The sequence below is a fragment of the Rhincodon typus genome, chromosome 26 (genome assembly GCF_021869965.1).
Source record: "Rhincodon typus isolate 14 chromosome 26, sRhiTyp1.1, whole genome shotgun sequence".
NCBI lineage: Eukaryota > Metazoa > Chordata > Chondrichthyes > Orectolobiformes > Rhincodontidae > Rhincodon > Rhincodon typus.
In genome coordinates this window covers 42,948,355-42,968,483 of record NC_063357.1, presented here as the reverse complement: position 1 = coordinate 42,968,483, position 20,129 = coordinate 42,948,355, and the positions used below count along the sequence as shown (strand labels likewise).

The window sequence follows — 20,129 nt, the reverse complement described above, 5'->3', positions numbered from 1 at the left end:
TCCTGCTCCTCTGATGCTGCTTGGCCTGCTGTGTTCATCCAGCTCTACACCTTGTTGTCTCAGGACAATGGTAGTTCAATTTATGACAGCTTTTGTTTTCAATGTTTTTCTGTAAACCTGCTCAGTTCACAGTTAATGGATCAATGCTTACATTAAAATGACAACAGCCAGAAGCTCCAGAGAGCTTACTTAAAACTGTGCAGATGGTTTCCCTTCGCACTTCAAGATTCCAGCTCCATTACCACTCTGTCTCAGGAAATAGCTGCATTTTAAACTCTCGCAGGGGCAGGAGAGGAGAGTGTCCAGAATTGGACACCACGACATAGCAGAATGGCCAGTTGCTTACTTGCCTATTCTTACTCCTCAGGTTTTTGACTAGAACAGAGGGTTGTACAGCACATTTTCTCTTGGACACTTGAGATCCTTAAGTGGCCAATTAATGATTCTTTAAGAGCCTCCACCGATTGCTGCTTGGATTGTAACCCCAGTAGGTGGTAGCAGGGCGGACCACTACCAAGTGTCTAGGCAGTACAAAACCTGGTGGTTGGGCCAACATGAGGTGATAGCTTTTGAGTGGGCAACCTGTGCCCATCAGATGCCTTCCCCTCCCCCAACGTATTTCACCCATCTTTCTCCTCATGCTATTTTGTTAATCCCTACCATCTTTACCCTCCCGAGACTATGGACACCCCTTAGAGTTTGGCTCCATGATGCTCATTGTCTGAGACTGGCAGCAGGGTGCAAATGTCACACCTTGTCATAATTAAAGGCTTGATGCCCAACAAGGGGCTATGGTTCATTGTACTTTAAGAGCCGTATTGCTTTAAGAGCTGGATATGCCGATGAACAAGAGACCAGGATGAAATTACATGACTAACTGCCTTGTGCATTAGATGTGAGCTAAAGGGCTTTTGTGATGTTGTGGTAATGTCCCTACCTCTGGGTCAAGTGGCTTGGGCTCAAGCCCCAGCTGCTCCAGAGTTGTGTCATAACATCTCTGAACAGGTTAATTAGAAAATACCTAAAAGTGAGCTAGATACAGGACATAGAAAGGTTATCTGTACTGAAAACAAAAAATGCTGGAGATCACAGCGGGTCACGCAGCATCCATGGAGAGAAAGCCAGCTAACGTTTTCAGTCTAGATGACTCTTCATCAGAGCTGTATGTTAGCTCGCTCTCTCTCCATGGATGCTGCGTGACCCGCTGTGATCGCCAGCATTTTTTGTTTTCAGGTATAGATTCCAACATCTGCAGTAACTTGCTCCTACATGTTTATCTGCAAGTTGTGGTCTGTGTTGTTTAATAAACCTGCTAAGAAATGAAGTTGTAGATATTCAAACAGATTTTCAGAAAAAAGTCTTTCATGATTGTTAATTAATACTGGAAAGTAGAGGAGGGCAGAAAAGATATCTAGTCAGGAAACAGCTAGTAAATTAATTTAACAGCTGGGAACTAACTCAAGAGAACTGCAGAAACACAGACAACATTTTGAAAAGGATCAGCACTCAATTCTAGCCAAAATCAAATCATTGGAAGTACTGGTTAAATTCAAGATCTCATGCAGGATTAAGACTTATTACAACATGATGGAAAAATACAGCCTGAAAATGTAAGTATAAGGACACAGAAGTAAGGCTGACCTTCATCTAGTCAGGGGTTCTGCACAATCTGAAGTAAAGAAGTGCTAATTGGAAAGAACAAGCTCGCAATTTCGCAGACTGTATACACTGGCAGAACATACAAAGCCATAGACAGATGAGGATGCATCTATCCAAATGGCCAGCCTTCAGTTAAAGTAAGAAAAGTAAATGAAGCAGCAACAAAAGAATGTACACAAGTGAAGGTTTACCAGGCTGATTACGGGGATGGCGGGTCTGACGTATGAGGAGAGATCGACTAGGTTGGGATTGTTTTCACTAGAGTTCAGACGAATGAGGTGGGAGAGATCTCATAGAGACTTATAAAATTCTAACAAGACTGGACAGGGTAGATGCAGGAAGAGTGTTCCTTATGGTGGGTGTGTCCAGAGCCAGGGGTCACAGTATGAGGATTCAGGGTAGACCACTTAGGACGGAGATGAGGAGACATTTCTTCACCGAAAGAATGGTGATCCTGTGGAATTCGTTACCACAGGAAATAGCTGATGCCAACACATTGAATGTACTCAAGAGGCAACCAGATATAGTATTTGGAGCGAATGGGCTCAAAGGTTATGGGGAGAAAGCAGGATTAGGCTATTGAGTTGGACAATCAGCCATGTTTGTGAAGAATGGCAGAGCAGGTTCAAAGGGCCAATGGCCTCCTCCTGCTCCTGCTCCTGCTCTTATCTTCTCTGTTTCTATGTAAGCGAGGGAGAGAATTGTCAGGCACTTTGAATGCCCACATGAATTCGCAAACAGAAGGAAATGTCCTATATATGCATCAATCTGCACAGCGTATGGGGAAGATAATGGGAAATGGTGTCCAGAGCAAAACAGGAATGTTATAGATGAATAAACGGAGTCAGAGTAACAGGGCTAATGGGCAGGAAAAGAAACCAACACATCCAACCCCCTGGAGGATGCCGCTTTGTTTGAAAATGTGATAGACACAGGAAGTATACAACTGCATGAAGTGGCTGCATACCACAACTTCCAGACAAAGGAAATTCACACAAACATTTAGATCAGGTACAGGATGAGAAACAAGCTCACAATGATAAATCTGAAGGTCAAGGTTAATGCCAGAGTGCAGGGTAACATCCTCCCACTTAGAATAGATCAGAGCATCTTCCCTGAAAACTTAGAGTAAACTGGAAAGGTGTTGTGAAAGCAAACAATAACATGCTAACAGTGTGCAGAGGAGCTGAGAGTCAACAGTTAGGAACAACCTACATCAGAAGGACACACAAGACATTAATTGTATGTTCTAAGTCGCTGAAACAGAAGTATCCACTCCCCTGGGGCTGAACATTTGTAAAGAGCTGCAGTTTATCCCAGTGAACCATGAGGTGAAAGAGACAGCACTGAGGGTTGGAGATGGTTCATCCATTGAAAAGCAGCCTCCAAGAGAGCTCTGTCTACAAAGCTCCTGGGACAATAATTTCATGTCTTGTGAATAGGGCTTTTATACACACTCCCATCACTTACAGATAAGCATCAGCTTTCTCTTTGCAAGGTGTTCATTGCGTAACCTAGAGGTGGTTTTTATACAATTTACAGCAAGTTACCTAGCAAGTTCCCAGTCAGGCAGCCAGGTAAGCTAGAATTAAATAAAGAGAGCTATTCCTTCTAAACCTAAAGGGTGATTCAAACATTGGGGAACTGAACGATTACGAGGAGCCATAATAATAGTTGAGGCAAATAATACAGGTCCATTTAAGGACTTATTCAGTAAAATGGCGAAGGAGACAGCAGTAAGAGCTCATACTGAGAGAAATGCCTGAGGAAGGATGGCAGAAACAATTTCATGGACTGGTCAGCCCAAATGGCCTGTTTCTGTGCTGTACAACCTAGAATGGAGGATGAAATATCAAAGATAAGTTCGCATTATATAGCACCTTTCAAAACTTCAAGCAAAGCATTTTACAGTCAATTAAATACTATTTGAGGTGCAGTCAATGTTAAGAAACACAAAAAATTAATATAAATATGATGGCTACAAGAGCAGATCAGAAACTGAGGAGCCAGCAGTGAGTAACTCACCTCCTGACTCCCCAAAGCCACCATTTACAAGGCACAAGCCAGGAGTGTGATGGAATACACTCCGCTTGCCTGGATGGGTGCAGCTCCAACAGCTTGACAACTTCCAGGACAAAGCAGCCCACTTGATTGGCACCACATCGACTGGCTCCACCACTAACACTCAGAAGCAGCAGCGTGTGCTATCTGCAAGGTGCACTGCAAAAATGCACCAAAGATCCTTAGCTAGCACTTGCCAAATCCACAACCACTTCCATCTGTAAGGACAAGGGCAGCGGATACATGGGAACACCACCATCTGCAAGTTCCCTTCCACACAGTGTTGTTGGGTCAAAATCCTGGAACACCCTCTCTAATGGCACTGTGGGTGAACCAGACAGGTACCATCAGTTTCTTAAGGACAATTAGCAATAGGTAACAAATTGTGGTCCAGCTAGGGACACCTACGTCCCACAAGGAATAAAAGTAAATAACAGCAAATTTGTGTTTAGTACTGAGGTGCGATTCAGCAGCTGGGACTAATCCATGCCCCAGGGAAAGGATAAACAAAGGCCCAGGTTTGGGTCCTATTACCTGAGGAGTGACTCAGCAGTGGGTTCCGGGACACTTCTGGAATTTGAAAAAGTAAAGCTAAACTGTGACATCACAGGAAGGCATCACCTGATTGACTGGAGATAATCGCTGCTGCTTTCATTCTCAGATTGTTAGGGAGTAAGTCTAAACAGCTTGGAGATTAAAAGCATTATAAGTTGTAAGCAAATCTTTTAGTTAGTTGCCCTACTTAACAGAAGGGAAGTGCAGCCAGCAAGTCTTCCCTTTCATCTTTAAATAGTAAAGTTTATTAGAATTAGTAATTGTAAGTTGTATCGGAGTGCAGTTTATTATCTAACAGATAGAGGAATAGCTGGGCTGTTCCAATCTGTACATTCGACATCCTAAGGTCTGTGGGAATTCCTGGCCACTTTCCATTTGTGCAGGAAGTGCCATTAGTTTCTTCAGGTTTTGGAACTTGTAATTAATGGCACTGCATCCATGAGGTTGAGAATTTTGTGGTTAGAACATTTAGAGATGTGGTCACCACACTGCTTAAGGGTATGCATGGAGATAGGGAATGGGTGACCATCAAGAAGCCAAGTAGGGAAAGGCAGACAGTGTTGGAATCTTCTGAGTGCACCTCAGTCTCCAACCAGTGTTCAGTTCTGAAAACTGATCAGTGATGGTTCCACTCCAGAGCCAGATCCATGTCAGCACAAACAGACTGGAAGAGCCTTAATGATAAGAGACTGGACAGATTAGGGAAAAGATCAATGTTTCCTCAGCCACAGATGTCAATCCAGATATAATGTGTTGTGTTCCCAGAGCCAGGGTCAGGGGTATTATTGGGCAGTTTCAGACAATGAAGCCTGAAAGGGAGAGTGAGCAGCCATTTGTCACAGTTCACATGAACAGAGGCAGAAAGAGGCATATGTCACCCTGCAGTGAGAATTTAGGGAGCTAGGTAGGAAACTAGCAAGTATACCTCCAAGTAGTAACCTACATTTTTTATTATTATTCATGGCATCATTGACTGGGACAGAATTTAATGCCTGTTCTTAGTTGCCTTTGAGAAGGTGGTGGTGAGCTGCCTTCCTGAAAGACTGCAGTTCATTTAGGTGCATTGTGAGTCATTTTACCTTTAAGAGATATACTCACGATATCATGTAGGACTGTGAACGTAATAGTTGTGATTATCAGTGAGCTGTAATAAACATTGCATTGGAGACCGCTCAGACGAGATTCACCAGCTTAATTCCAAAGATGAAAGGCTTGACTCAATGAGGAGAGGTTGAGCAGCTTATATCTTTACTCTCTAGAGTTCAGAAGAATGAGAGGAGATCTAGTTGAGGTATATAAGATGCTAAAGGTTTTTGACAAGGCAAGATGCTAAAGGTTTTTGTCATGGTAGCTGTGTAACCATGTGTGGGGCAATCTAGAGCTAGAGGTCTAGTTTTTAGAACAAGGGATGGCAGATTTAAACCAGAGATGAGGAAAAATTACTTTTCTCAAAGGGCTGTAAATCTGTGGAATTCACTCCCCCAGCGTGCATTGGATGTTTGGACACTGAATAAATTTAAGGAGGATGTAGACAGACTTTTTTTATTGGTAATGTGTTGAAAGGTTATAGGGAGTGGGCAGGAAAGAGAAGTTGAGGCTGAGATGAAGTTAGTTCTGATTGTATTAAATGGCAGAGCAGCCTGGAGGAGCTGAATTGCTCCTAGCTCTTTTATTACTTTGTACATTTGTTGGATCTTTCAATACCATGTTACCCATGTCTAGTTCTCCTGTTATAGGTACAAACGCCCTGCTGGAGTCAAAACCCACATCACACAGATAACTCTCAGTCGCACACACGCGTCAGTATAGAAATAAGCAGATAAAGCAGATCAATAATTGGCTAAGGAAGTGGTTTAGGAAGATCTTGGGCCCTAGATTCCTGGACATTGGGATAAGTTCTATGCGAGATGGGAGATGGACAGGCTGATGTGTTGCCTGGCACAAAGTTTCTTAAGGGAGAAACTGTTATTGGTGAGGATTTAAACAGACTCCGAGTCAGTACTGTCTAATTGGGCATGAACCTCAGGGTGTTGACTACAGAGTCCTCACAGGGTTTTGAGTTCAGCTACAACATTTCAATTATTCCCACAGAGTGATTGCAGACAGTACCCTTTACATTGCAGAGGAGGGATTTATAGAATTATACAGATGTACAACATGGAAACAGAACCTTCGGTCCAAATCATCCATGCCCACCAGATATCCTAAATTAATCTAGTCCCATTTGCCAGCATTTTGTCCATTTTCATCTAAACTCTTCCTATAAATATACCCATCCTGATGCCTTTTAAATGTTGTAATTGTACCAGCCTCCACCACTTTCTCTGGCAGCTCATTCCATTCACGCACCACCCTCTGTGTGAAAAAGTTGCCCCTTAGAACCCTTTTAAATATTTCCCATCTCACCTTAAACCTATGCCCTTTAGTTTTGGAATCTGCTACACTGGTGAAAAACCTTGTCAATTCACCCTATCCATCCCCCTAATGATTTTATAAGCCTCTATAAGATCACCCCTCAGCCTCTGATGCTCCAGGGAAAACAGCCCCAGCCTATTCAGCCTCTCCCTTTAGCTCAAACCCTCCAACCCTGGCAACATTCTTCTAAATCTTTTCTGAACTCTTTCAAATTTAACAACATCTTTCCTGTAGCAGGGAGATCAGAATTGCATGCGGTATTCCAAAAGTAGCCTAACCAATGTAGGGCTGCAACATGACCTCCCAACTCCTATACTCAATGCACTGACCAATAAAGACAAGTGTACTAAACGTCTACTTCAGTACCCTGTCTACCTGTGACTCCACTTTCAAGGAACTATGCACCTGCAGTCCAAGGTCTCTTTTGTTCAGCAACACTCCCTTGGACTTTACCATTAAATGTATAAGTCCTGCCCTGATTTGTCCCACCAAAATGTAGCACATTGACCTAGATTAAACTCCATCTGCCACTCCTTGGCCTATCAGCCCATCTGGTCAATGTCCCATTGTCCTCAGAGGTAACCTTCTTTGCTGTCTGCTATGCCACCAATTTAGGTTTCATCTGCAAATTTACTAACCATTCTACTGAGTCAGCCAGTTCAGCCAGGTCCCATTGAGTGGTGGCTATAACACAGGACACTAATGTAAACATACAATAAACAGTGAGTAAAAAAAAAATCATTTCTTCCACAATAACAAACTGTCTTTAACTCCATTGTAACCATCAATATGTGTGCCAACAATAAGACAGTTTCAGTGAATTATAGTAACAAATAAAGAGAAATTAATGTAATATAAATGTAGGCAAATGCCATTTAAATTTAAAGATACTCATGCTCCTTAATGCTCTCAACATGTTCTTATAACATAGTTAATAGTGTTAATATAGTTAGTAGTGGTCAAGGTGCAGTCTCCCTGTTTGTGCAGAAGGCTCTCTAACAGGCCACTCACACGTATTACATTGTCATGAATGAAAAGCTTCCACCCCACCCCTCCAATCCCGCAGCATCTCGTTGGCACTTAATTTTAACTTTAATGTGTGGGAAACAGCAAAAAGCAAAAGAACCTGACTGAGGTTTTTGAAGAGGTAACAAAGAAGATTGATGAAGGCAGAGCAGTAGATGTTGTCCATGTGGCCTTCAGCAAGGTGTTTGACAAGGTTCCACATGGTAATCTGGTTAGGGAGGTTAGATCACAGGGGATCCAAGGGGAGCTAGCCAATTGGAGACAGAGAGTCAGAATAGTGAGCAGGATGTGACCAACGGTGTCCCCCTGTGTTGCGGCTTTACTCTTTGATGTATTGATGTATTGGATGAAGGGATAGAACGCCACATGTCCAAATGTGGCAACGACTCAAACATTGGATGGTATTGTTCGCAGTGTGGATAGGAGCTTAAAACCACAAGGGGATACTGATAGAGTAAGGAAGTGGGCAAAACTGGCAACCATATTCAGTGTAAGCAAGTGTGAGGTCATTCAGACTTAACAATGCTAGATCAGAGAAGTTTCTGAATGGTGAAAGGTTAGAAACAATGGAGGCCCATAAAGTTACTGGGGTCCAGCTAAATAGATCAGGAAAGTGCCATGAATGGGTTTAGAAAATAATTAGAAAGGCTAATGGAATGACTACATATCTAAAGGAATAGCAAACATTTCAGCTACACAAATCCCAGCTGGAGTTACTGTAGGAAGTTGCGGTCACCATACCTCAGGAGTTGGTCTTGGCCTTAAAGGGAGAGCAGTTTTTACTCAAATGATAAGAAGACTTCAAAGGATCAAATTATGAGGAAAGGTTAAACAAGTTAGATTTGTATCCCCTGGAGTTTAGAAGGTTAAGTGCTCTTTCATTGAAGTCCTTAAGCTGTTAACAAATGGAGATAAGCTATTTCCAACACTGGGGGCTCTAGGACCAAGGAGCATCAAACCTTTCAGGAGTGAAACTGGGAAACACTTTCACCACAAAGAGTGGTGGGAGTTCTAGATTCACTGCCACAAAGAACAAACGATGAGAGATCAATGGCAAAGGTGAAATCTGAGATTGATAGTTCTTGTGAACCCTGTGTATTCAGGGGCATGTGCCAAAGGCAGGTACATGGAGTCAGGTCACAGGTTGTCCATGTTCAAATTGAAGGAGAAGACACATCTGAGGGACCATTTTTGATTCCTATGTCCCTAAAATCCCCATTCAACAAACTTCCAGTGGCTAAATGAGCTGGCAATTTTTAATTTTCCAATTCTGAGCTTCAGCTCTTCAAGGTAATGGGGCAGTCAGTGGCAGAAAACAAGACTGTCCTATTAGTTCAAAACACAAGTATTCTACAATAGAGTCAATCAGATATCAATTCTTGATCAGTGAGGTTTTGCCAAGGTTGATTTGATGTTGTCTTTGTCTTGTGTAACTCTTAAAACCAGTGGGTGTAGCATTCTGGCAGTTCAAATGTATTTCTAAAGTAGATCAACAAGTCATGCTGTCATTGTTGTGATGGTCGCACAGTCATTTCTCAACTTCATCTTTCTGGAATCATTGACACAGAATAAAAAACTTACATGAAAATCATAGATTTCAGAGAATCTCCTGTAGATAAGCTTTTCCGTCAAGTCACTCCATTTCACCATCAGCATGTAGACCTAAAACAGAAAGGAAATGGTCAGTTCTACAGGAAGGGGCACCTCATAACAGTTCTCTGCCCACTCACTAACTATTGCATTCACATTCTACGCTGATCCTACATGAAAGGACATGTCAAGTTTAAGATAGTAACTGCCTACAGTATACACTACTTAGTCCTCTACACTTACCACTGGCTAATTACATGGACACCCACTTTCTCACAATAGGCTCTGGGTTTTATTTCACACTTCATTGTGAAATAGAGGTAAACAACATATATCAAGACAGGCCACATGGAACCCACTGAATACTTGACTAACAGAAGGCCTTCTATTGGTCCAGTATATTTTCTTCATCATAACCTGCTATAATAACTGTCCAGCCTTTTTTAACTTTTGTCTCTTTTCTTTGAAGCCTGGACATCTTCCACCTGCTGATTCAGAGGTTGGTTAGTTTCCTCCAGGCCTTGTTCAAGCCTCTTCACTACAACATCATTGCCAGCATTTATTTCTGAAAGGACTATCTCATGAGAAGCTCCTCATTGTGTCCACGGTGTATCTCCACCTGATTTTCCTGGTGTGGCATTTGTTTCCAGCATTGCATTGAGCTTAAGCTGGTATTTCTGTAGCTGTCCCTTAAGGGCCAGATTTATTTTACGTGCAAAATCTTCCTTAAGCTTTTATTGGATCAATGACATAAAGCTTGTAGCCCATCCTGCTTCTTCTCTGTCTCTTCCTGTCCTTCATTCATCTTTTGAGCGAGCAGAGGTATCCCCTAGGCACCTGTCCTTGTATCAATCTTTGGTTGGAGACGAGGAGGGGATTCTATGGACAGGGAAGGGGGAGGGGGAGACAGTGATCAGGGAAGGGGAGAGTGGTTGGGAGGGGGAGGTGGAGACTGTAAGTTAGGGGGTCTAGTAGGGAAGTGGTGATTGTGGTTAGGGACAGGGAGGGGGAGAATGTGGTGGGGTAGGGGGAAGGGGAGGACGTGACTGTGGTGGGGGAAGGGGAGAATGTGGTTTGGGAGGGTGTGGAGGGGACGACTGTTGTCAGGGAGGGGGAGGGAGAGACGATGGTGGGAAAGGGGGAGGGAGGGAGATTTGTAAACCACTTTCACTAATGCAATGCTGTGGGCTTTTGGCTCAATAGGAGCATTTGGTCTTGGACTTGGATACAGGGTTCAATCCCGTCTCCAGGTTGTCACAGGAAGTGGAGACCGTCTCCTTTGAGCCCCAACACCAAATTCAGTTCTGAAGGAGGGTCACTGGACCCAAAACCTTAACTCTGCTTTCTCTCCACAGATGCTGCCTGACCTGCTGAGTTTTTCTAGCAATTTCTGATTTTGTTTCTGAATTCCACGCTGCAAGCAAGCAGGCCCCTTCATTTTTATGTAATACGAGAGCTGAGTACACGGACAGCCCAAAAATCATGAAGCAGGGATACATTACTGCGCTGACATTCAGTCACAATAAACATGAAGAGAAATTAAGGCTAAACAAGGATTTACATGGACTGAAGTCTGTTGAGGAATCCTTTGTCTAATCCTTCGTTCCCCATAAGCACCCCCCAAAGACACCCATTTTTCCCAAGAGATGGCCCATTTGGCTGTTCTAGCTGCCCTCCCATACCTAAGGAAGGACATTCTGATATTGGAGGCAGTACAAAAGAGATTCACTAAGCTAATTCCTGAGATGATGGGGTTCACTTTCAAGAACAGCTAACCAGATTAGGCCTTTGTTCATTCGAGTTTAGAAGAATGAGGGATGATCTTACTGAAACATACCAGGATTCTGAGGGGCTTGTCAGGCCGAATGTTGAGGAAATGTTTCTCCCAGTGATGGATATAGTTACAGAAGAAATGGACATTTATTTAAAACTGAGATGGGAAGGAATTTCTTCTCCCAAAGGGTAGTGATTGTCTGGAATTCTGTTCTCCAGAGAGCTGTGGAGGCTTGATCACTGGGTATTTAAAGATTTTTAAAATATAGGGGAGTTGAGGGTTATGAGGAGCTGGCACACAGAAGGAGTTGAGGCCTGGAGAAGTTCAGTCATGTTCTCATTGAATGGCCTACTCTTGCTGCTATTTCATATGTCCTTGTGCCTTACTGTCATTGAGTGCTGCTGGAGGCCTGGATACATTTATCTGATGGGTAGTGGAAGTCAACAAAATCCTCCTGTCATATTGGAAAAAATAATTCTGTTGGCGGCAGTAAGGATTGTTATATGCAGGGAAGGAGTGAGTGAAAAGTCACATGACACCAGGTTATAGCCCAAAGGGTTTATTTGAAATCACCAGCTTTCGGAGTACAGCCCCTTCATCAGGTGCACTGGACTGCAACCTGGTGTCATTAAACTTCTGACTTTGTCCACCTCAGTCCAACACCAGCACCTCCACACCACAGCAGGGAAGGAGTGTTTAGATTGTGGTGTATTAGACTGTTAATCAGGCTATAAGCCCTTTCACTAAATGTACAGCAATCTTCAGAGAAGAAGCACCACAGTAAAACAAACAAGCTAATAGAATTCTTTCTATTTAATAAACAGTATGAGTTCAGGCAGGAGTAAAATAAAATCTGAACCATGACTGGGATCAATTGCCTTGATAGCTAAGGGAGGAGATTAAACTTTGAGGAAATATGCAAAGAAGTTGTAGAAAATCTAAAGGGGAAAATATTGTAAAAGCACAGGAATGAGGATGTGGGAAGTAAAAAGCACATTGGAAATATGACAAAATAAGCTCAAACTAACAGATGCAGGGAGGTTAAGAGCCAAAAATGAGGAACTGAGGTCAGCAAGAGAATTAGAAAGTGAAATATCTGTAACTGAGCGAGAAACTAGGTCCACAGAAACTGCTGAAGATATAGCCGAGAGGAAGGATGATGTTTGGTTTGCGTAGATTTTTAAAAAATATCAGATGAGTTCTTTGCAGGAGAATTAAGGCAAAGATAATATCTTGTGGAAGTGGAGGAAGGCTGAACACATGGACAGGGAGATGGGCAGACAGCAGGAACATGGGAATAGGAGTCAGCCGTTCAGCTCCGCAAACCTATTCCATCATTCAATGAGATCAATAAGATCATTGCTTAACTCCCTGTGTCTGCCTTGGGCCCCTATCCCTTCATATCCTTGATTAATAAAAAACTATCTATCTATCTCCAGATTTAAATATAACAATAGAATTAGCATGGAGCGCCATTTGAGGAAGAGAGTTCCAAACCTCCACTACCCTTTGCACGTATAAGTGCTTTCTAACATCTCTCATGAATGGCGTGGCCCTAATTCTTAGACTATGTCCTTGATTATAGAATCTTCAACCAGTGGAAATAGTTTAACTTTATCTACCCTGTCTTTTCCTGTTAATATCCTGAAGACCTCAATTAGATCATTCCCTAACCTTCTAAAATTCTAGTGAATAAATATCTAATTTGTCTAAGCCTTCCTCATAACTTAACTTCTGTAGTCCAGGTGTCATCAGCAAATTTGGATACTTGACTTTTTGCACCATTATCCAAGTCATTAATAAATATTGTGAATAATTGAAGCCCCAACACAGTTTCCTACAGGACATCACTAATCATTTCCTACCAACTGAATACTGATCTAGGTGGAAGAATTGAGGAAACACCTCAATATATGTGGCTGACAGCAAAACTAGTCTCTGGTATATTGTCATGATGTTTGCCAGAGTTCAGGGATATAGACAGATGAACAGAATGGCCAGATAGGTAGACAGCCCCAGATAGAACTGTGTGATATCATCTACTTTGAAGATAATAGTTGGAAAGAAAATTGACCTTCATTTGTGTGTCTTTAAAATGGAGTAGAAGCTAGAGCGCACTTGGTATGATATCAAAGGAGTCACTAAATGATATATTTGAAAAGGCAAGGACTGATTGGGGATAGTCAATGTGGCTTTGTGAGTGGGAAATCACGTCTCACTAACTTGACTGAGGTTTTTGAAGTAACAAAGAGGATTGGTGAAGGCAGAGCGGTGGATGTGATCTGTCTGGACTTCAGTAAGGCATTTAACAAGGTTCCACATGGTAGACTGGTTAGCAAGGTTAGATCACATGGAATACAGGGAGAACTAGCCATTTTGAGACTAGTCATTTAGATCAGGTTTGAAGATAGGAGGCAGAGGGTAGTAGTGGAGGTCTATGACCAGCGGTATGTCATAAGGATTGTTGCTGGGTCTACTGCTTTTTGTCATTTATGTAATGATTTGGATGTGAACATAGGACGTATGGTTGGTAAGTTGGCCAATGACATACAATTGGTGGCGTAGTGGACAGCGAAGAAGGTTACCTCAGAATACAACGGGATCTTGATCAGATGAGCCAATGGGCCAAAGAGTAGCGGATGGAGTTTAATTTAGAGAAATGTGAGGTGCTGCATTTTGGAAAGGCAAATCAGGGCAGGACTTATACACTTAATGGTAAGGTCCTGAGAGTGTTGCTCAACAAAGAGACCTTGGAGTGCAGGTTCATTGTTCCTTGAAAGTGGAGTTGCAGGTAGACAGGATATGAAGAAGGCATTTGGTATGCTTGCCTTTATTGGTCAGTGCATTGAGTATAGGAGTTGGGAGGTCATGTGCAGCTGGTTAGGCCACTTTTGGAATACAGTGTTCAATTCTGGTCTCCCTGCTACAGGAAGAATGTTATGAAACGTGAAAGGGATCAGAAAAGATTTACAAGAATGTTGCCAGGGTTGGAGGGTTTGTGCTATAGGGAGAGGCTGAATAGGTTGGGGCTGTTTTTCTTGGAGTATCAGAGGTTGAGGGGTGACTTTATAGAAGTTTATAAATCATGGGGGGCAGAGATAGGGTGAATAGCTAAGGTCTTTCACCCAGGGGAGCGGAGACCAAAACTAGAGGGCATAGGTTTAAGGTGTCAAGGGAAAGATTTAAAAGGGACCTAAGGCGCAACTTTTTCACACAGAGGGTGGTGCGTATATGGAACAAACTGCCAGAGGAAGTGGTGGAGGCCGCTACAATTACAACATTTAAAAGGCATCTGGATGGGTATATGGATAGGAAGGGTTTAGAGGGATACGGGCCAAATGTTGCCAAATGGGACTAGATTAATTTAGGATATTGGGTCAGCATGGATGACTTGGACCGAAGGGTCTGTTTCCATGCTGTACATCTCTATGACTCTGTGACTCTATGACTAAAGGCATCAATGTAAATAGGTAAGGCCAGACAAATGCCAGGTAATGACCATCTCCAACAAGACAGAATTTAATGATTGCCCTTTGACACAGTGGTATTACCTCAGATGAATACCCCACTACCAACATCCTGGGGGTAACCACTCACCAGAAACTGAATTGGACTTGCCAGACAAACACAGTGGCTACAAGAGCAGGTCAGAGGCTAGGAATACTGTGGCGAGTAACTCATTTTGTGACTCCCCAAAGCCTGGCCACCATTTGCAAGGCTCAAGTCAGGAGTGTAATGGAATGCTCCCCACTCGTCTGGATGGGCGCCGCTCCAACAACACTTGAGAAGCTTAACACCATCCAGGACATAGCAGTCTGTTTGACTGGCATTGCATCCACAAATTATCAGTCCCTTCTCACAACACACAGTGGCAATAATAAATCATCTATGACATTCACTCCAATAATTCAGCAAGGCTCCTCTGACATCATCTCCCAAGTCCATGATCACTATCATCTGGAAGGACAAGGGCAGCACATCCCATGAATGAATAAAAAACACAAGGCTACAATGCAAATTCAGTGGCACATTGTTTGACCTATTTTTCTAATCAACCTTTTCAGACATGTTATTATGCATCCCTGGGAGCAGGTGGGATTTGAACCAAAACCACCTTAACCATGGGTAGGGGAACTACTAACGCACCAGAAGAGGGCCCCTCTTGAATTCAAATTTCACCATTTGCAGTGGCAGGATTCAAAGCTGGGACCCAGAACGTTATCTGGGTCTCTGCATTAATAGTCTCGTAAAACTATCACTGCACCATCGCCTTCCCTCCAAGTTAAGACTTTACAGTGGAATTGAAATGGTTAACAGAGATACTGGTTTATGAATCATTTACAAGATAAATAGTTATTGGCCATTTCCGCAAGTCAGTGAAATTGCAAAGACATAAATTCAATATATTTCCCCAAAGGAATTAGTTAGGGGATTAGAAACATTTCTTTATTGAAAGAGTGGTTTGAATTTCCAACTAAGTTCAAGCTAACCAGTTTAGGAATGAAATCAGGAAGTAATTTTCCGCATCAAAGGAACCGGAAGTACACAGCACTCTTGCCGATTTGCCATTTCCACAAGTAAGATCAGTAGATTTTTGTCAATAAAGCTAAATGGTATTGAGGTGGATTATTGAATAGTTTCTTCCCCTTGTGTCTAACTTTCTCAAACAAAACAGCACCACTGGAACAGAAACTATCAATATTTATAAGAAAGTAGATTGATTCTTCAAATAGAATACTAATGGGTGTGGCAAGGAGTAGGAGAATGGAATTGGACCGGGTGAGATGTTAAAGCATGTAGTGTGGGAGCAGGCAAGTGAGATATTAAAGGGCATGGGCAGTGATAGGGAGAGTGGGACTAGGGTGTTTGGGATATTAAAAGGTGCAGGGAGTGAGGGGGAGAGAGGGATTAGGCTGGGTGGGATATTAAAGGGCATGGGCAGTGATAGAGAGAGTGGGACTAGGCTGTGTGGTATATTAAAGGGTGCAGGGATTGAGGGCGAGAGTGGGATTAGACTGGGTGGGGTGTTGTAGAGTGCGTGAGTGAGGTGGAGGGGGAATTAGCCTAGGTGGGATATTAAAGGGCATGGACAGTGAGGGATTAGATTACTGGGTCAGAAGGAAGACAAATACAGTTATAAAATTGATAAGCCATTTCACATTTTCGCTGCTATAATCTTCAAGTATACAAGAAACAAGATATTACTTAAGAATGTGTTGAATATATAAATGTTTTTATTACATTTATTTCCAAATGCTCTGTAATCACACTCTAATTCTTTCCTCTTTCTCAAGAATGCTACAAATGAGTTGCCTTGGCAGCCACCAGTGATTACTATCTTTAAAAAACTTTGTCTTGGGTTTGAACCTAGGAACAGATTTGATCCTGACAAATATCAGTCATGTTCACATTTGTAATTAACCTGTTTAATTGGATAATTGCTGAATGCTGCAGCAGGCAGTCTCTCAGAGCTTGTCAGCATATCGACTGCTCATCATAAACATATTGCTGATTTCCAACTTTCTAGTTTTCCTGGAATACCCAATGAATTCAGCACCAAATGATCTGATTAATTATGAAAGCAAAACTAAGACTGACGAGCTAATGCAGGAATATTGAAATGACACTGCTACTCACGTAATGTTGGTTTGGGACAAATCTTTTCTCAAACCCTAGCACCTCGATGTGTCTGATGTAAATCCCCTCCATTTTAGGTTCATAATAAAGTTGTCAATCTTCTCCAAAGGGTTGTGAAGGTGGCTTTCACTCTGCAGACTACACGCTGAGCTGTTGCCTGGTGTTCTCCTGAACCTGACCGATCAGTTAGTTTGCCTTCCTCGCCCCTTTTCTCCCTCACTTCTCACTTCCAGTTTGCATTTATTGTCTTAACTAATCTTAGATTTTTTTTCCAACAGGTGGCAGCGCTCTATGAACTGCCTCAGTGACTCAGAGAATTGCTCCCTGCAGCATTTACTGGCAATGTTCTAGAGAAGTGAAAATAGATATAATTAGATTCTGGTTACATGAAGCAAAAATTTAGCAAATCTATTTTGCCTATTCATTTACTGTGAAAAGCTATCTGTTAATGGATATTGAGCTTAGGCCAGGACTCTGGTTACCAACTTTGGGAAGAGAGTCTCCAGCTCTACCCGAAATAACTGCACAGAGGCTGCTTTCCCATCACCAAATCACCTTTTATTTATAGGTGGAGAGACCTTGAAACTGATCCATCTCCCTCACAGCCAGCTCTCAGAATCAACAGGGTGCCTGACACATTTTTTAATTTAACCTGTTTTTCCTTATCAACCTGTTCAGAGATTTTTTTTACACCTCTGATGGGACTTGGGCCCAAGTCTCTCAGTCCAGAGTGTAAAGATACTACTGCTGTGCCAAAAGAGTATCCCTGTCTGACATTCCTTATCTGTCAGCCAGAGCTCCCTGATTGGACCAGATTAACAGCCCCAATCAGGGAATCTGTATTCTGTGAGGTCCACCTGCCTGACCTCGTTACAATTACTATACTGCCCACTCTGAGTGATGTTTTTGGCCTCACTGGGTGACAGAATCTTGTGAAGCCCGCCTGAAACAAATGCTAAACCAAACATGATTGTTGAGAGGTCAGGAGTCACACCAGGAGGGTCAATAGTAAGCTCCTGAGAATCAAGGAATGAATTGAGAGGAAGGCAGAAAAGACACCTACCCAATGGAGAGATGAAAGTTGATTTGTAACAACGGATTGAGGACATATTATGTGCCATGATGGAAAACAGTGGGAAGTTGATGGCCTCGAGGTGTTATTACTAAACTATCCATCCAGACACCCAGGCAATGTTCTGGGGACCTGGTTTGAAATCTGCCATGGCAGATGATGGAATTTGAATTCAATAAAAATCTGGAATTAAGAGTCTAATGCTGACCATGAAACCATTGTCAATTGTTAGAAATCTCATCTAGTTCACTAATGTCCTTTAGGTAAGAAAATTCCTGGTCTTGCCTACATGTGACTCCAGACCCACAGCAATGACTGCCCTCTGGGCAATTAGGGATGGACAATAAATCCAGGCTCAGCCAGCAATGTCCACATCACGAGAATGAATAAAAAACATTTCTACAAATGCATGATTGTGGTGAGGTCATGGGTTACATCAGGAAGATCAGGAAGTCCTGAGAATTGAGGCTAACTGAATGAACACTATTGAATTTCCAGAGAATCCTACCATTTACTGAAAAAAGTACTCCAGAAATTTTAGAGAAAAAAAAGTGGAATGGGCAGAACTCAGAGAAATGAAATGAGTACACTGGCTGGCTCTTTCAACAAGCTGCCACAGGTATTCTGTCATGAAAGAGTGGCTACACAAGGGGTATTTTCCATTATTGTGGACAACACAATTGAGCAATGTTGTGAATGAATTTCAGTGCCAGTGTGATGCCAGGTACATAGTCCAAACTTCACAGCGATTGGCTGATCAAATCGAATAGCGTGTACTACATTGTCATCAAAACTAATACATGCTCGAAAAACATTAAATCTCTCCTATTCAATGTGACTCCACAATTGGCAACACCTACTGAACAATCCTGAGTGGAACAATAATTTGTAAGCTTCCTATAGGTGACATAGATTTATACACAGGGGTTCATTCAATTTAAACAAATACAAATATAAATACTGTTTGAATTATCCTGAAACACGGAGAGCCTACAATTCTCCATTCCTTTATCCACATCAATGTGTCAGCCAATTGGACCTAACTAACCAAACAATTTGGCATTCTTGAACATGACCTGTTGAGTTCAAGGCTAAAATCTTCAGCAACACAACTTTTTGCTGCATTTTTCAAGAATCCCTTTACATTCAGCGATGTAAGAGCTGGCCTGCACACGGCTCTTTAGTGAGCCCAACACTGAAAGGTTTCACAGTGGGACAACAATAGGACATGCAAAATCTACATACGCTTTTTGACCTATTACACAACACCTCGGGCTCCTTTTCTCAGCTTCGTGCACATCCGTCTACATTCCAACATTTTGTACTTTAATCTTGGGAAGTTATTTTGATTGGGAGTCCATTTTTGGCCCATTTACATGTCAAATGTAAATTGGCATTTTCCATTGACTTTAAGAACTTAGAAAAGATTGCTAAACAACAAGCAAACCAACAGAAGGTTACACAGTCACAGCAAGACCAACTATTACATAGACTGTAAGAGGAATAGAAACTTGTAAATCACCTTACTTACCACAAAAAAACAAAATGGAAAGACTTGTAAAAAATATGTTGGGGGTGGATTCATTCAGATACTCAAACACACAAATTAGGAGCTGGAGTAGGCCATTCGACCTTATGAGCCTGCTCCACCACTCAATATAACTGTGGCTGATTTGATCTTCAGATTCTCATTTACTCCTGATAACTTTTGACCCCATCGTAACTCGAGAAAATATAATGACCCTGTCCCCACCCCTTTGTGAGAAAAATAATTTCGAAGTCTCATGGTCTTCAGAGAAAAAATCCTCAATTCCATCTTAAAAAGGAGAGTCCTCATTCTTAAACTGTGTCCCTAAATTCTAGCTTCTACAAGAGGGAACGTCCTTTCAGCATCCACCCTATCAAGTCTCCTCAGAATCTTATAACTTTCAATAAGGTCACCTCTTATTCTTCCAAACTCCAACAGATAAAGCCCCAACCTGTCCAACTTTCCTCATAAGATAACTACCCCTAATCAAGGTATTGAGTGAACATCTTTAAATTACTTTTGACACATCCAGAAACAGAAGACATTGAAAATTAGAGCAGGGGTAGGCTATTCAACTCTTTGGGTCTGCTCCACCATTGATATGATCATGGTTGGTCATCCTGTTCCTGTTTTCTCCTCCTCATTTAACACTAAGAACAATATCCAACACCTTCTTGAAAATGTTCAGTGTTTTGGCCTCAATTGCTTTTGTTGCAGAGTATTCCACAGGCATGACATCCTTTCTTAAATAAAGAAACCAGGACTGTAAACTGTAAACGCTCTATCAAAAATGCAAAACATCCCTACTTTTA

General features: G+C 42.1%; 1 protein-coding gene across 1 annotated transcript in view; it reads right to left on the bottom strand.

The window, feature by feature from the left end:
- Positions 1 to 16,979, bottom strand: part of ncf1 (neutrophil cytosolic factor 1) — a 69,571-nt gene extending 52,592 nt beyond the window's left edge. Inside the window, exons 1-2 of the mRNA XM_048612674.1 lie at positions 16,718 to 16,979; positions 9,298 to 9,378 (exon numbers count right to left, since the gene is read on the bottom strand). Of these exons, the coding sequence (XP_048468631.1) occupies positions 9,298 to 9,378; positions 16,718 to 16,789 (153 nt within the window). The 5' untranslated portion in view covers positions 16,790 to 16,979. The remainder of the gene's footprint in view (positions 1 to 9,297; positions 9,379 to 16,717) is intronic.
- Between the last annotated feature and the right edge of the window lie 3,150 nt (positions 16,980 to 20,129).